The 18,843-nt window shown below is 36.2% G+C and overlaps 1 protein-coding gene across 1 annotated transcript in view; it reads left to right on the top strand.

Annotated features, from left to right (window-relative positions):
• The window catches only part of UGGT1 (UDP-glucose glycoprotein glucosyltransferase 1), a 67,064-nt gene extending 49,080 nt beyond the window's left edge, over positions 1–17,984 (top strand). Inside the window, 11 exon segments of the mRNA XM_070753001.1 lie at positions 2–65; positions 1,980–2,064; positions 2,410–2,498; positions 2,730–2,834; positions 5,430–5,514; positions 8,258–8,440; positions 10,710–10,870; positions 11,035–11,149; positions 13,843–13,959; positions 15,278–15,446; positions 17,088–17,984. Coding sequence (XP_070609102.1) covers positions 2–65; positions 1,980–2,064; positions 2,410–2,498; positions 2,730–2,834; positions 5,430–5,514; positions 8,258–8,440; positions 10,710–10,870; positions 11,035–11,149; positions 13,843–13,959; positions 15,278–15,446; positions 17,088–17,113 — 1,199 coding nt within the window. The 3' untranslated portion in view covers positions 17,114–17,984.
• Positions 17,985–18,843: the final 859 nt, after the last annotated feature.

Below are 18,843 nucleotides of genomic sequence, written 5' to 3'. Positions count from 1 at the left end.
CAACCTGGTGCCTGGTTTCTGAGGCTTAGAAAGGGAAGGTCTGATGATATTTACAAAATTTACAGGTAGGCTGGTAAGAATCATAATTCCATTTGTTTGTTTCTAAACTCTGTAGGATATAGCCATTCCATCAAGATGGCATTGAGTTATTTATTATTTTTATTATTATTATTATTATTATTATTATTATTATTATTATTATTATTATTTATTAGATTTGTATGCCGCCCCACACCGCAGACTCAGGGTGGCTCACAACAGTGATAAAAAACAATATATATTGACAAATCTAATAATTTAAAATCTAAAATAGCAATTGTACATTTAAAAAATCTAAAAATAAGGAACCCCAATATAAAAACATACATACAGTCATATCATGCACTAAAACTACATAGGCAGGGGGAGATGTCTCAGTTCCCCCATGCTTGACGACAGAGGTGGGTTTTGAGGAGTTTACAAAAGGCAAGGAGGGTAGGAGCAGTTCTAATCTCTGGAGGGAGCTGATTTCAGAGGGTCGGGGCCACCACAGAGAAGGCTCTTCCCCTGGGTCCCGCCAGACGACATTGTTTAGTCGACGGGACCCGGAGAAGGCCAACTCTGTGGGACCTGACCGGTCGCTGGGATTTGTGCGGCAGAAGGCGGTCTCGCAGGTATCCTGGTCCAGTGCCATGATGGGCTTTGTAGTAATAACTTATATTAACATACAATATTTCTATGCTACCACAATAAAAATAAATCTTGTTAGCAAGAGTTAACAAAACTTTTATCTAGAGTTTTTCTAGATAGGAAGAAAACCACCATACAACATCCACTTTAAAAATCCAACCACAATGGCATTATAACAGATCAGGGAAAGGATCTTGGAAACAGCTCAGTCTTCTAGAGATTTTTGAAAGTCCAGCAAAGAGAGAGCTAGTCTGATTTCCATAGGGAAGCAATTTCAAAGAATTGGCACTGCGTTAGAAGAACTTGGGTGGTCTTATGAATTGGCACTTCAAATAATTCAAGAGTCAGGTTGGCTTCATTGGACTTCTCTAATTAAATCATTGGACAGTTTTGAATTTGAAAACTTCTGAACTTAAAATGCCTCCCTCCTTTCAGTTTAGAACAGCTGTTCCACACTTACTAGAAGTACTGTGATATCCCAACTATTCCAGAAATGAGATTTAATGAGATTAAAACTTCCCTGAGGTTTAAAGCTTAATTTCAAGCTTTAAACAACTGTTCTGAATTCAAAATAAGAATATATTTTCCTCAAGATTTTGAAATATTTAAAGTTCATTTGAACTTTAAAACTTTTACATGCATCATTAGTCAGGTTTTTTTTTAAATTTGATACATAAAATTTATATGAAGGTATACAGCGTTCCCTCGATTTTCGTGGGGAATGCGTTCCGAGACCACCCGCGAAAGTCAAATTTCCGCGAAATAGAGATGCGGAAGTAAATATACCATTTTTGGCTATGGACAGTATCACAAGCCTTCGCTTAACACTTTAAACCCCCTAAATTACCATTTCCCATTCCTTTAACAACAATTTACTCACCATTATTACTGGTATTCACCGTTGAATAAGACACTTAGTAATCCTGATATTTATAAACATAATTATTTATTAACAATTATTATTATTATTTGTTATTTATTTGCAAAAAATTATTAGTTTGGCGATGATGTATGACGTCATTGGGCGGGAAAAACCGTGGCATAGAAAAAAACCCACAAAGTATTTTTTAATTAATATTTTTTGAAAAACCGTGGTATAGGCTATTCGCGAAGTTTGAACCCGCGAAAATTGACGGAACACTGTATATCCATAGTTGGATTAATTAATATGATTAATATGATTATGAAATTTGGGAAACATGAACTATTTGAAGTAAAACCAGTTTTGAGCCAGATTTTGACAAAGCAGAGAAAAGTGGCAGCAAAATAGTGATTACAAAGCTAATATTTTAAATGTAATTAATTTTTAGTCATGATGAGACAGATTCTCCTCCAGATGCCAGTGATGTTATCGTTGTTATCAACAATTTTAAAAGCAAAATTATTAAAGTGAAGGTGAGTTTGAAAAGGATGGTAAAGTACTATTTTCAACAAGATTTTCCTTATTTGTTTAAAAAAATATTTTGTATACTGGTATAATTTGTAATTTAGTGGGGGGGGGGGAAACACCCCCAAATTTTAACAATGTTAAAATAACTCTTTGCAGTTTTGTATAAATATACTTAAGCTAATTTACTATTTTCTCTTTGTCAGGTTCTTTGTGTTCTCTGAGTTTAATTTTCTTTTAGTTTTTTTAATGACATTTCATTAACAGATGTTTGTGCAAGAAGAAAAAGAAGCTCATAGATCACTAAGAACCCAACAGTTCAATCCTCAGCACTTTGTATTCTGTCTTTGCAGGTTCAAAAAAAGCCAGATATGCTAAATGAAGATTTACTTAGTGATGGTACTAATGAAAATGAGTCTGGATTTTGGGAATCCCTGAAATGGTAAAGATACTTGCAAGTCCTTTACTGCCTCTTGAATTTCCTGAACCTAATTCTTTACAACATAATTTTAGGAATATTTTGAATCACTATATTATTTATCAATACGTTTCAATTAAAGACATTATACCACTGTTTGCAATAATGACTAGTAGTTAATAGAATGACTTAACATGAAAGAATCTTTTTTTTTTAAATGAGCATTGCAAAAGGTTTCCCCCCTTCTTCTTTTAGGGGATTTACAGGAGGCCAGAAGAAAGAAGAAGTGAAACAGGATAAGGAAGATGTGATCAACATCTTTTCAGTGGCATCAGGGCATCTATATGAGAGATTTCTTCGGTAAGTCTGGAATTAAGTTTACTCAAACTGTAAAATGTGGGTTATACATGGGTATTTGCAGGATTTTTTTATCAGAATATTTTCTACTATTCTAAAAAATAAATATTTTTATTTACTTATTAGATTTTTGAGTTTATTTTACACATTCTGATAAATAAAAGAATAATTTTATAATTATGGATGAATACCATTGTAGAATTGTAAGGGACAGCCTGTTTCAAAAAAGATCCAGAGGAAAAAATGTACAGTATCCATGTTGTACACATCTTACCATCAAAAAGTTTTACCTTATATTTAAATGAAACCTACATATCTGCATGTATACCTCTTTATTTTCTACTATTCTTTATTTTGACTCCTAGTTTGTAGTTTCACTTGCAGTGGAAAATTGCTTCTCACCATTTTCCCTGTGGCGCCCTTTTAAGAACTGAAACACCAATATCTTATAGGTCTTATTTTAGCATGAGCCATATCTAGATTGGCTTTTCCTGTTTCCTTAGTACTAAGGTTATTGTTAAGCCAGTGCAGACGTTGGTGATAAATTAATGGCTTGCCACATTATCTATAGAAGGCCTAGTGTTTATGGGAACTTGGGAGGGGTGATTTTCGTGAGGAAACAGATGCAGCCACAAAGCATTCTTTTGAGAGGTTCAAGGCCATCCTATGCCCACCCACCTGGGCGGAAGCGGAAGGAGGACTTGCCATGCTGGCACAAACCTTTGAAAAGTGTTCGGAAACTTCAGATCGTGCAGAATGCAGCTGCGAGAGCAATCATGGGCTTCCCAAGGTATGCCCATGTTACACCAACACTCCACAGTCTGCATTGGTTGCCGATCAATTTCCGGTCACAATTCAAAGTGTTGGTTATGACCTATAAAGCCCTTCATGGCATCGGACCAGAATATCTCCGGGACCGCCTTCTGCCGCACGAATCCCAGCGACCGATTAGGTCCCACAGAGTTGGCCTTCTCCGGGTCCCGTCGACTAAACAATGTCGTTTGGCGGGTCCCAGGGGAAGAGCCTTCCCTGTGGCGGCCCCGGCTCTCTGGAACCAGCTCCCCCCAGAGATTAGAACTGCTCCCACCCTCCTCGCCTTTCATAAGCTTCTTAAAACCCACCTCTGTCGTCAGGCATGGAGGAATTGAGGCATCTCCCCCGGGCCTACACAATTTATGTATGGTATGTTTGTGTGTATGTCTGCTTTAATAATGGTTTTTTAAAAATGTTTTTAAATTATTAGATTTGTCATGAATTTTTTTATTGTTGCTGTGAGCCGCCCCGAGTCTACGGAGAGGGGCGGCATAGAAATCTAATAAATAAATAAATCTGAGTGGGCAACGTGACAAGTTTGTGGGTGGGGGGACAAGGGATGTGAACTTTCAACTTTCAACTGGGTGGGAAACTCATATTTAGGTTTCCCAGTGTAGGTGCCAGGATAGCTCCGGCAATAAATTGGAACTTTGAGGAGTACTTTGACTTGGACTGTGATTTAGTTTGGATGCCACCTGGAACCTTGACACTTATGCTCTTTGCTGGTTTTGTGCTTACTCTTGAATGAGGATTTATTTTAGAGTATTAAGGCATTAATTCTGCATTCACTCATGCGCTTTTGTTAAGTGATGATAAAGGCTTCAAGACACCCACTGTTCATTTTCAACATACATAAGTATTGATGTTCATCTCTAATGGGTCTTCAGTGGAATTTAATAAAGTTTTATAACAGTTGATATCTGACTCAAAGAGTAAAAATATTTTTGAATTTTTCAAATAAAGCAAGCATTAGTTTAGATTTCTTTTTTAAAAAACATATCACAATCTTTTAATGATGTGTTTTAAATTAGCAGCTGCTCTTTTTAAAAAATATTCCTCCCCCATTTGTCAATTGTGCATTTGCAGATATCCAAAACACCTAGTCGTAGAAACCAAAAGGTGTGAGTAAAGATTCAACATTCTAGGTTTGGGACTGACTACATGCTCACGAAGCCAGAAATATGAACCCATGTTTAATACATTACTTAAAAGTTTTCTTACTTTCATATCTGCGCCAAGTCTTTTTCAGGTATCTTAATTAGTAAGAAATCAGAAATGCTAAGTAATCTGTTAGAGAGAGTACGCAGAACGTTATCAAAGATCCCTATCTATTTTCAGCATATATCTGTTCTTAAATTATCAAGAATTATTCTAGCCAATCAGAAAAAACTGATAATTCTAAAATGCAATATATAATCATTTTAAAATCCTGTGGAGTGCTTCATTTCGATAGACTAGTTTCTATAGTCTCATTCAGCTTCTGATATAGTGTTGCTAATGGGAAATCCTAAAATCTGGTCTGTTTTTATTTTTTATAGTCCTTTGTTCAAGAACATCTTAAAGCAATTAACTATACCTTTTAAAGTACAAAAGTAGTTTCATCTCCTTCTAGTGCTCTCCTAAGATAGTCAGTTTTTTCAGATTTTTCACAAGTTTGCAATTACAGTTACAAAATGGGTAAAATTGAGACATTAAGGTTTAAATTAGTTCTAGATTTTATTTGTTGTATTTTATTTTATTTGTTAATAATATTTGTTATACTATTTCTTTTATTTCCTTTAACAGCATAATGATGCTGTCTGTGCTGAAACACACAGAGACTCCAGTAAAGTTCTGGTTTCTGAAGAATTATTTATCGCCCACAGTTAAGGTTTGTTGTAAAAAAAATAGTTTTCTATTTCATACTTTTAAGGATTTTGGTTACATTTATTTATTTAATAATAATTTATGGTTGCCAATCTTCCATATCATAACGTAGGTGGCTCACAGCAATAGAGTAAAAAAATTACACACACACAAAAATATTCTGGTACCCTAAGCCTCAGTAGACAAAATTGGCCTCCAGTGTCCCAATACTTGAAGGGAAAACCAGTTTTTTAAGTCTGGTGGATCTGGAAGGGGAGAGGATTCCTTACAGTAGAGCCACTATTGAGAAGGTGCATTTAATAGAATAGAATAGAATAGAATTTTATTGGCCAAGTGTGATTGGACACACAAGGAATTTGTCTTGGTGCATATGCTCTCAGCTTACATAAAATAAAATATACATTTGTCAAGAATCGTGTGATATGACACTTAATGATTGTCATAGGGGTCAAATAAGCTATGAACAAGCAATATTAATAAAAATCTTAGGATATAAGCCAGAAGTTACAGTCATACAGTCAACATGGGAGGAAATGGGTGATAGGAATGATGAGAAAAACTAGTAGAATAGAAATGCAGATTTAGTAGAAAGTCTGACAGTGTTGAGGGAATTATTTGTTTAGTAGAGTGATGGCGTTCGGAAAAAAACTGTTCTTGTGTCTAGTTGTCTTGTCTCTGAAGCAACGTTTTGAGGGTGGGAGTTGAAACAGTTTGTGTCCAGGATGTGAGGGGTCAGTAAATATTTTCCTCGCCTTCTTTTTGACTCGTGCAGTATACAGGTCCTCAATGGAAGGCAGGTTGGCAGCAATTGTTTTTTCCTGCAGTTCTGATTGTCCTCTGAAGTTTGTGTTGGTCCTGTTGGGTTGCAGCACCAAACCAGACAGTTATAGATGTACAGATGACAGACTCAATGATTCCTCTGTAGAACTGTATCAGCAGCTCCTTGGGCAGTTTGAACTTCCTGAGCTGGCTCAAAAAGAACATTCTTTGTTGTGCTTTTTTGGATAACTTGGTTCCCTTTCAGGTAGGACTTTAAGGCTAATAACCAGCATCTGGAAACAAACTGTAGGACATCTCAAGTCAACAACAGGGTTATGATATGGACAAACAAAACTGCCCATATCAATCTCAGGCAAAGTTGTGAGCTCAACCATAAGCAACTTGCTTAAAAAGCAAAAATGCTTCTGCTTTTGCCTCAACAGAACATGTATCACAAGATCTTCAACTAACCCATGTTCCATATTTTCTTTCCATGGCTGTTTCTCATTTTTCTAAACTGCCCCATCCATTGATTTTTCCACACTTTCCCATTTGTTCTTATTTAATCATTTCAGATTGATAATAGGCAATTAGAATGGTTGAGAGGAGAGAATAAGATTTTGGATCCAGCTAAAGAATACAGCTAGCTAGAATACAATTAATCTGGAGACATGTTTAATTTAGGATGTGGCTCATTTATTGCTAGGACTCCAAGCATATTCCTAGCTATTCCCCCCCCCCCCCCCAAGAATATCAAATAATGTAAGAAAATGTAGTCCATTATTCACTTTTCTTAAACTGGAAAATAAATTACATTTTAGAGTCATTGCACATTCTTATGCCAGGAATACATTGATAAAGGTAGAAAATATGTTGGAAGAAAAACGTGTTGGAGTTGGAAGAAAAACTTCTATTATATTTAATTGCAGAAATTTCTCACTTTCTCTCTCCTCTCTCAAGCACACACATACCTTTGGCAGCATAGATAACTAAGAATAATCTTTTTGAGAATAATATTTGCTGGATGGAAAAATATTTTGTGGATATGTTCCAGCGTACTAAAAACCTCTATTCCTGGTTGTTGTTTTTATTGCTAGTTTAAAATCCTCTTTGCTGGATAGTAGAAAGGACAAGACACAAATATCTCTTAATTTCATCTACTTACAATTATTTTTCCACACAAAAGTCTTTGCTTATAAGAAATATAGGAATGCAGGAAAATTAAACTTCATTAGTTATGAGACTTAGGCAAAATGTGAAGATTCCGAGAGCAATCATGGGCTTCCCAAAGTATGCCCATGTTACACCAACACTCCGCAGTCTGCATTGATGGCCGATCAATTTCCGGTCACAATTCAAAGTGTTGGTTTTGACCTATAAAGCCCTTCATGGCATCGGACCAGAATATCTCCAGGACCGCCTTCTGCCGCACGAATCCCAGGGACCGATTAGGTCCCACACAGAGTTGGCCTTCTCCGGGTCCCGTCGACTAAACAATGTCGTCTGGCAGGTCCCAGGGGAAGAGCTTTCTCTGTGGTGGCCCCGACCCTCTGGAACCAGCTCCCCCCTGAGATTAGAATTGCCCCCACCCTCCTTGCCTTTTGTAAACTTCTTAAAACCCACCTCTGTCGTCAGGCATGGAGAAACTGAAATAACTTCCCCAGGCCTATATTGTATGGTGTGTTGTGTGCATGTTTTAAAATTATGGGTTTTTAGTTTAAATTATTAGATTTGTATAACTTATTGTTTTGCTACTATTGTTGTGAGCCGCCCCGAGTCTACGGAGAGGGGCGGCATACAAATTTAATAAATAATAATAATAATTCCTGATTTTACCCCTTGCATATTTACCATTATCCTTGAATATTTTTCATAGCCAAATATCTGGCTTCGTTAAGAATAATGTAACATATCCTTAATGGTTTTTTTTTGGGGGGGGGTAATTTGTATTAGAAGCTGTTAGGACAGTAACTTATATTTTGTTTTAGGAATTCATCCCATACATGGCTAAAAAGTACAATTTCCAGTATGAGTTTGTCCAGTACAAGTGGCCACGCTGGCTTCACCAGCAAACAGAGAAGCAACGTATTATCTGGGGTTACAAAATTCTTTTTCTGGATGTGCTTTTCCCCCTCGCTGTTGATAAATTCCTCTTTGTGGATGCTGACCAGGTAAGTGGTTTTGAAGACTCAAATGTTATTTATTTTAAAAAGAAAAATAAAGCCGCCCTGTGTCCTGTGGAATTGGGCAGCATAGAAATCAAATAAATTAAATTAAATTGAATATCTGAGTTGTCTTTTTCACCTACAACTTGTATCTTAAATTTTAAAAATAATTTGCAAACTTCATAGATATTCATCGGGGGGGGGGGGGAGCTAGTAAATGTAAAACCCCTTGAGAATTAAATAGGATAAAATGATTTATTGGCACAGCTAAATCTAAATAAAGAAACTGCATTTCTAATTTATTTAAATAAATTGTTTCACAGTTTCAATGCTAGTATAGAAAAGGCCTGTCCAGAAGGCCTTGTTAACTACTGTTGATGGTGGGACATTCACAGTTGTATCCGAAACAAACTCATATGAGAACTGAGATCTAGAATCCAGAATGTTTAAGGTTTTATAAGATCAGCCTCTTGGATGCATGCTTGGAAACACAATGGCGGCCAGTGAAATTGGATCTAGAATCGTAATTAAACAAAAGCCCAAATCAGAAGGCAGTCTGGTGGCCACTTTTCACAATAACTTCAGTTTCCAAAACCTCTTTAGCATAGCTCATCATCTGAATGATGTTTAAGGTATTGGTTGCTATGGCTAGCTCCAAGATGAACCACAAATAAAAGATGACCCACTATAGGGCCACCTGCTCCTTCATGACTGATACCAAATGACTGACCAAAGCTGCAAAATCTCAATCCTGCATTAAATTATCTACTGACCAACAGTATGCTTAACTTAAGCTACTTCTGATTGATTATTGTTGGCTTCCTGCGTTAATGATTTATATAGCTTTCCTAATAACAAGAAAATGATGAGACCTGACCCCAGATTCAGGATGATTTATCCCAGGTAATGAGGGTATCTATTAGGCGGGACCCAGGGGAAGAGCCTTCTCTGTGGTGGCCCCGGCCCTCTGGAACCAACTTCCCCCAGAGATTAGAATTGCCCCCACCCTCCTTGCCTTTCGTAAGTTACTTAAAACCCATCTCTGCCGCCAGGCATGGGGGAACTGAGATACTCTTTCCCCCTAGGCCTTTACAATTTTATGCATTATATGTCTGTATGTCTGTTTGGTTTTTGTTATAATGGGTTTTTAATTGTTTTTAGTATTGGATTATTATTATATGCTGTCTTATTATTGTTGTTAGCCGCCCTGAGTCTTCGGAGAGGGGCGGCATACAAATCCAATGAATGAATGAATGAATGAACGAACGAACAAACAAACAAACAAACAAACAAACAAACAAACAAATAAATAATTATGGAAATCCTAACAGATCATTGGGATAATATTCTCATTAGCACCATCTTTTAGGTGATAGTGCTGAGATAAAATCAGAATTAATACACCAAATTCCCATATTTGATATGGGAATTGCACAATATTTGACATATCTAGCAAAAGAATGGCGCAATATTTGACATATCTAGCAAATGAATATTCACTAATTTCCCAGCTATTTCCATGAAGGTTATCGTGGACCTCTGATTGGATGTTTATTATTTTCCCCCTATAAAACTTGGAATTTGGTTGCCTTTATTAATTCTCGGCTGTTTCTCAGAAAAGAAATACTAAAAATCAGCATGTAGTTTATGGTGTGATGAGCAACTGTTTTCATCTGTACTGATCTACTGCATGATAGTCACAGGAAACTGTAATGGAAAGGAGCGGTGGTTTGAAAGCCACTAACTTGCAAGGAAGCTCTCAAATGATCATAGGAGATTAAACAACAGTTGCTGCCAGACCAAACGTTTTTAAATGTTAGTGATCTCTAGTAAGAACTGATAAGAACTCATTCTAGCTGTTGCTTTTCACTTAGTTTAGTTTCATCTAAACCTATAGGCCCTCTTAATATACTTATATAATTTTTTAATTAAAATGTATTAAATTAAACCAATTGGTTTTAAAAAATATACCATGCTATGGGTTTATGCTGGCTTTTGTTTTACTACTTGTAGTATATAGACACAAGTAGAAATAATGGCTCCTTTTTCCTCTCCTGACGGCAGCTTCAAGGTTGGGGGTATATAATAGTATTTTGGACATATGCTTTTCTGTAAAAGTCCATATATTTGCAGTAAAGCTTTTGGGAATGGATGGATAAGTAATGTTGCCATAGAATATCATGTTTAATTAAGAGGAAAGTAGATAGATTGAGATCCAAATTCCACCTTTCTTATGGAATATCTAACATTTTTAATGGAACTATTTTTTCTTTAGATCGTGCGTACAGACCTAAAGGATTTAAGAGATTTCAACTTGGATGGAGCACCTTATGGTTATACACCATTCTGTGAAAGCCGCAGAGAGATGGATGGCTACAGATTCTGGAAGTCGGGATACTGGGCAAGCCACTTAGCTGGAAGAAAATATCATATTAGGTGATATGTTTGCACTCCAAATATGTCTGATCTATTTAGCCTGAGAATAAATAGTACATTTATTTTGAATGTTACAAATAAATTCCAATCTGATTTTATTTTGCATTTGACTTATTTAGTGCATAATTCAGTGAATCTAACGGCTGTTCTTTCTCTGTTCTTAGTGCTCTTTATGTTGTAGACCTAAAAAAGTTCAGAAAGATAGCTGCTGGAGATCGACTCAGAGGACAATATCAAGGACTTAGCCAGGATCCAAATAGCCTTTCCAACCTTGATCAAGTAATTATATCTTTTCATATATATCTATATCTATATCTATATCTATATCTATCTATATCTATCTATCTATCTATCTATCTATCTATCTATCTATCTATCTATCTATCTATCTATCTATCTATCTATATTTGATTTTCTCTCGAAATCACCCTGGTATCCCCAAATATGGGAGGAAGCAACTTAGCTTCTCTTTTGCTTCTCGGCGCCATGCAGGGGCCATTCCAAGGCAGATAAATTTTTTTATAGTCAACAACTATAATTTTACATGCTTTCATTTATCAGCAAAAATATGTAACCATATATCTAAGCTTTTGTTCAAAAAAGATGCAAATCTTACAGTAATACTGCATTGTTAGAGAATTTTCCCTCATTTGTGGCAGATACCAGATCCCCAAAATTTGAGTTTTGCAGACATATTGATGTTCTGTGCAAAATCAACCTTTAGAACAGTGTTTCTCAACCTTGGCCATTTGAAGATGTGTGGACTTCAATTCCCAGAATTCCCCAGCCAGCGTTGCTGGATGGGGAATTCTGGGAACTGAAGTCCACACATCTTCAAACGGCCAAGGTTGAGAAACACTGCTTTAGAAATTTGTAGAATGGGCATTCATCTATAAAGCCTTGTGAGATACAAATGTAAGATAGGTTATGAATAACAAATATTAAGGAATAATGTAGACGTTACGGAAGATAGTATTTTGTGAAGAGATTCATGATTATGCATTGTGGTTACTGTTCTGGTTTCTGATAGAACTTTAGCAATTACAAATAACTCTTATTAAATGCAGCATTTCATAAACAAAGAAACTCCATTTTATTCTCTTCTCTTGCGTATCCAAATACATTTCATGCTAGCACATTTCTCTTAGCCCGTTATCTTTCTTAATTGCATTCCTCGCATTCCTTCTAGCCTTCTTCGGTTAACAAGATTTATGTCCTCCCAGTATGATTCTAAAACAGCAGAACTGATTGTTAATCAACATAGAATACTTTTGCTTATTTGGGAGCGGAACGGAAACCCTCCATATTTCTCTTTTGCAACGTTGAAACTCCACCCTTCTTCCCCACTGACCCCCTGACGTACCAAATACATCACTACAGTATTTAACCCATTCCTCCCCTTAATATCTTCTTCCCAACACCTGTTCTTTACATTTTTTGGACCCTTCTGAATTTAGGATTTACCCAGCAAACGTCTGATTCTTCCTCACTAGATCCTGGACGCAGCCCCATCCTATGGCTGGCCTCCCACTGTTCTACTACCTGTAACCCCGGGCCCACCACTAATTCATAAACACTATCTGTATCAGAGTCCTCAATTTCTTCATCATCCTCCAATTGAACAGGAGTATTCGGAGAGGGGGGGCATACAAATCTAATTAATAATAATAATAATAATAATAATAATAATAATAATAATATGTACAACAGTTACTACTAGGTGGACAAATAGGAATATGTATTAGTGGCATCTGGAGTACTGGTTATAGATCTGCAGGAAAGGTGGCTATAGTAGAAAGGAGGCATTCACAAATTACCTTCCTATCCCCTCTGCCTACCTTCTGAGTATATGAATATAGTTGTTCCCAAAGCAAATGCAATCCATCTGGGTTAGTAAAGCTGTCATCCTTATTCTTGATTCATCAGATGCCACTTGTTTTCTGGAATTTAGATGGGACAGAACAGAAAATCTCCCTTCCCTAGGAGTAGGTTTTTAAACAAAAGCATTGTTCCTTGTGGCAGGATGAATAGAGCCAAAACCTTTGGAATGTATGGTGCAGTACAAAAACAACATTAGAATAGTGCCAAAGGATTTTAATATTAAAAATAGCTCAAAATATGTACTTGGGGAATAGCATAATGAAATCCAATTGTAAGCAGTTTAGATCTATATACAATAGTGGCAATTATTAATCCAGAAAAAGAAAGTACACGTTAATGTAAAACTATACAGCTGAGTAAAACAGCACTGAAATTCACCCACAAATGCACAAAGTCAACACCTAAAGTATTTTGCTATCCTTCCCTGCCAACTTTATCTTACTGGTTTCAGTTCTATTAGGACTTTTGCCATAGGATTGAAATCCTAAACCCAGTTAAGAAATCTGCTTCATTTTTTGGTAATTTGTAGCAAAGGCTACAGGAGAAAAATAATCATCCATTTCTCTTGGTTAGAATCCTACCCCCTGCCTCTCACTGCAAAAAGAGAAATATTTTATAGAGCTGTAGAATATATGAACTTTCAAAGTATAATCCCTTAATCTTCTATAGACACAAAAATGAGCCATAGTTGCCATCTGTTAAATGCAAGGTATCATAACTAAGTATAATTTAAGAACTTCTGGAACTCTTCAGTGATATGGTTGCAGATGAGGTAGGCTCAAAATTAATTTAAGATAAATGTTTTCCATGGATGCTTGGTCTTTTCTAGCACGCTCATCCTAAGGTTTTATTGTTTTACGCTACATATTCTATGCTGTGAGAAATACAGCTCCAGTGTATTCCTCAATATAATTGCTTGCCCCTAAGCTATGTTTTGTTGTTTTTGTTTTTTAAATTTGATCAGCAGACATTTAGTAATGCCTGTAATCAATTTGTAATGGACTAATTTTAATTTGTATGCAACTTGTAACGCATGGGATTTTGTTTAGAAAATATGCAAAGAAAGTGAACTGTAAATTTCTGTTTTATAGGATTTGCCCAATAACATGATCCATCAGGTCCCCATTAAATCACTACCACAAGAATGGCTTTGGTGTGAAACTTGGTGTGATGATGCTTCAAAGAAGAGAGCAAAGACTATTGATCTGGTAAAGTTGCTTCATTATATTGTGTGTGGCGGGGGAGTTTATCTGGTAAATAGGAGTTTACCAGGCAATGCCAAGTGGCGATTTAGAAAATCTCCAGTAGGAAGAAATCCAGCATGTTTTTTAGGCAGACTGTACCACTGTTTCACAGCTCTTACTTTAAGGATGTTCCTCCTAATATTCACCCTAAATTGTCTTTCTTTTAATTTCAAGCCTTTTATCATTGTCTCAGTTTTAATGGGCCCTGCCTTCTGTTGGATGTGGCTGTCTTTCAGTTATTTTTATCTCCTTTAGTTTTCTCTTTTCCAAGCTAAACATCATTTTTGGCCTCTGGGTACCCCATTTTAGGCCCATTCTAGGTGGCAGGATTGCCGCCACTTATCCCTGATGCCTGGAACAAGCCGAAAATGGGATGTGTGGAGGGCAAAAACGGAACATGGAAGCCGAAAATTGGGCATGCAGAGACAGCGATAGGTGGGGTTGATCTCTGCAGCCTGGGACAGCTGATAGGCAGTATTCCAGGAGGCAAATCCAACTGCCAATCAGCTGCTCATGTTAAATCAGGCTGTGCTGCAGCTGACAAGGCTGTTTGCTGCAAGGAGGCAAATTGCTGGGAGGCAGAGGCAGGTTTTTTTGTTTTGTTTTCCTCCCCAAAAGCCTGCGTCTTATAGTCCAATCTTATGGTCTGAAAAATACAGTATCCTGTTGTAGACGACATTATTAGGAATTCATTTTTTTTTTTAAGTTAAGGTTTTACAAATCTGGAAAAAAATGCAGCCCATGGGAGTAATAATCAAACTGAAAAAAGTGTAATATTGATTTTCTATTGCTATGTTAATAAAGTATAATAAAGATATAGCTATTTTATTGCTATATTTATAGATTTTCTTAATCATGCTCTAGAAGAGAAAAAAAAGACTTACAGAAACAGGATAGCTGTCTTCAGTTAGATAACTGGGCTGTCATGTAGAAGATAGGGCAGGATTATTCAGAATTATTTCAAAAGATATCAAGAAACAATGGCATTAAATTATAAGGAAGAACATTCTGATTGGACATCGGAGAAATGATAAATGCAACAGCTGCTCAACAGGGGAGATATTGCCTTGGGAGATGGTAGTTTCCTCATCAAAGGGTCTTAGGCAGAACCTACCTACTGCAGTAAGAAGCCCTTTACCAGGCAAGTCATTGGACCAGATGATATCAAGATCCGTTCCAAATCTGTATGATTCTATGCTTGTATCTTAAGTTCTCAGGGAGTGTTCAGTACATTTTTCCCTTATGTGTTCCCATTGCCATTGACATATGTGTTACATTGCAGTGCAATAATCCAATGACAAAAGAACCCAAGCTGCAGGCAGCAATGAGGATTGTTCCTGAATGGCAGGATTATGATCAAGAAATTAAACAGTTATATAATCAATTCCACCAAGAGAAGGAGTCGGGAGTATTATTTACGACAAATGAAACAAAATCCCAAAATCAGAAAGGTAATTATTTTTCATGGCATTCATTGTTTTAAGAAATATCTACAGTATTTCCCATAGAAGTTGGGAGATACAGGATTGTAAGAAGGTAGAAAGGGATTAAAACCATTGTGTCTCCATTTTTAGAGGAGAATTTAAATGTAAGTGACATACTTCAAGAACTGGTCGTATGTAACTTTTTGAGTTACATTTTGAGTAGGCATTAAGCGACTACCAGTAATTTGAGCCCCGTAAAAGTATAGAAACTGAACTTTTCTTCTTAATATTGTTTATGGGTAGTCCTTGCTTAATGTCCAGTTATTTAGCAACTGTTATGGTGGCGTTGAAAGCGGTCCTTATAGTTGTGATCCTGCGAATGCAAGGTTGGTGGGCTTGGCAATTAACCCAAAATTATGATGTTGCTACATCCCACCATGGCACGATCATCCTTTGTAACTTTCCTTGCCAACTTCGGAGAAGCAAAGTCAATGGTGAAGCTAGAAGGAGATTGCAAATGGTGATCAGCTGACTGGAAAATTGCATCAACACAGGCTTTGCCTAACAACAGCAACCGGGACTGTAACAATTGCCATTGTAAACATGTCACTTAGTGACCAACTTCCTAGTCTCAATTTCTATCATGAATATTGTTCATGAATATATTGCATAATTGTCCATTTATGAATTTCATTTCCCCCCCCCTGAAAACCAACCATTCTGCATTTGTTTCTTTATCAGTTGTAGGTAGAGCTGTTGTGTAATTTCACCATGTTTGTTTTCTAGTTGAGACCTCTCTGTCAAAAATAGGAAAAATATAATAGAAGAAATGGTACTCTTATTGGCCAAGTGTGATTGGACACACAAGGAATTTGTCATGGTGCATATTCTCTCAGCGTACCTAAAATAAAATATAGACTTGTCAAGAAACGTGTGATTCAACACTTAATGATTATCATAGGGGTCAAATAAGCAATGAATCAATATTATTCATTTTATCCTTTTGTCATAACAATACATTAATTGCTAGGCCTATGCTATTAATGGCATTTAAATGATATGATATCTCCGGGACCGCCTTCTGCTGCACGAATCCCAGCGACCAGTTAAGTCCCACAGAGTGGGCCTTCTCCGGGCCCGTCAACTAAACAATGTCGTTTGGCGGGACCCAGGGGAAGAACCTTCTCTGTGGCGGCCCCGGCCCTCTGGAACCAACTCCCCCCAGAGATTAGAATTGCCCCCACCCTCCTCGCCTTTCGTAAGCTCCTTAAAACCCACCTCTGTCGTCAGGCATGGGGGGACTGAGATACTCTTTCCCCCTAGGCCTTTACAATTTATGCATGGTATGTTTGTATGTATGTTTGGTTTTATAATAAGGGGTTTTTTTAGTTGTTTTAATATTTGATTTTTTTTATCACTGTTGTTAGCCGCCCCGAGTCTACGGAGAGGGGCGGCATACAAATCCAATAAGTAAGTAAGTAAGTAAGTAAGTAAGTAAGTAAGTAAGTAAGTAAGTAAGTAAGTAAGTAAGTAAGTAAGTAAGTAAGTAAGTAAGTAAGTAAACAAACAAACAAACAAACAAACAAACAAACAAACAAACAAACAAACAAATTTATATTTGTACTTCTTCATGTTTACCTATATTTCTCTCTCTTGTTTTTTCTACAGACACGCTATTGCATGGGGAATTATGATCATTGTGACATACCGAGTGAGACTATTTCATAGACAATTTTTCTATCAAATACTAGTTTTTCTTAATACATTTGCAAAACTGCTGAGTAAAATGGAAGGTGTGGGTCATGCATATTAATTGCAATTCAATTGATTCTGGCAGATTGAATGGGAACTGGATTATTTGAATGAGCTGAACTGGTTTTCTTTGCACGTGTGAAAGCTTGAAGAATCTACGGAAGGATTTGGAAATTGAATTTAAAAGTGTGGTGAAAAGCTTCTTTTACTACCGCACTATGCCAATCTATGTCAATACGTCTCTACACCTTTCTCAGGAGTCCAGAGAAAGGGTAAGATGAAATATGGAGAATACACAGGCATTTCCATCATTTCAAGATGTTGGAGTAGAGAATCCTCTTTCAGATTTGCACAGGGATTTTAATGATATTTTGGACTGATTAATGCAGTCAGAAGTCAAATGGACTTTTTATTTTTAACGTTGCCTTTGTCCTAATGGGAAGGTCACAATTCTTTATTTAAATATATTACATTGTGAATATCACCTCGGATAACCCATAACTGAGCAAAAATGTCAAAGCAATCCACAACTTTTGAAATATATATTTGCAAATGTGTATTTTAATGAACCAGACTTTCTGTGGTGCTTAACACCTTTTTCCACTGACAACCTAAAAGGACACTTCTCTCCAATTTATTAAAAACTGCAAAAATTTTAGGGCATTAAGACTGCTGTAATTTGTCATCGTTCACTGAATGTACTTTTTGTTCATACAAATCTGTGGAATCTTTTTGATTATGTAAATTTGATAAGTTTATTTTCCCCCCTCAAAAAAAGTGATGTCAGGTGAATAAAGCCTTAGATTTCCTATATTTTTTTCTTTAATTCTTCTCTTGTGGATCTGATATTTGTAGTAGTCTTGTTTTTTCCTATTTTATATGCACAATTTTCTGGTCAAATTTTGCATTGTACAGACACATTTATTTAGATGTAAAATGGTATCTAAGGAATGTCTAATCTTGTAATGTTCCCTTCTCCCTACTTGTAATACTTTTTGTTACTGCTTTTCAGATGAAATAAGCAACTTTTGTAGAAAAATCATATTGTGGTTATATTGAACAACTGCCTGCAACTTTGAAATGGTTTCAAACACTTATAACTTGCTTTTTTAATATAAAAATATCCTTTGCTAGAAGGATTATCAAAAAGAAAAAAAAAACCATCACCAGATAAAATCTAATCTGTGAAAGAAAAAAGTGTTTGCAATGCTACTCACATCTAATACTGAATATTGAGACCAAATTGCAAGCTTTTTGGTGCAAGCAATAATTTCTAATTTTGCATTTATAGTATGAATTCTTATGATTATCACATTATCTATTATTATACAGTGTAGAATTTCAAGTACAGTCTTGTAAGGTTCAAAACATTGTAAAATTGTATCACAATGCACGGACACACTATAATTCCTCATTTTGAAATGTCATGTTTTGGTTTCTGTTGAAATGTTTAATAAGCTAAATACATGTAGTCCTAATTTGTTAACCACTCAGTCAATGACCATTCAAGGTTTGATGACAATTGAAAAAAGACGTATGACCAGTCCTGAAAGTTGCAGTTGTTGCAGCGTCCCAGTTGTGATTCAGGTGCTCAGGAACTAGCACACATTTATTTATTTACATGTTCATTTTTTAAATTTATATCCCATTTTTATTATTTTTAAAAATAAGA

The sequence above is a fragment of the Erythrolamprus reginae genome, chromosome 5 (genome assembly GCF_031021105.1).
Source record: "Erythrolamprus reginae isolate rEryReg1 chromosome 5, rEryReg1.hap1, whole genome shotgun sequence".
Lineage (NCBI taxonomy): Eukaryota > Metazoa > Chordata > Lepidosauria > Squamata > Dipsadidae > Erythrolamprus > Erythrolamprus reginae.
The sequence above is the reverse complement of the archived record's forward strand: the minus strand, read 5'-3'. Positions and strand labels throughout refer to the sequence as shown.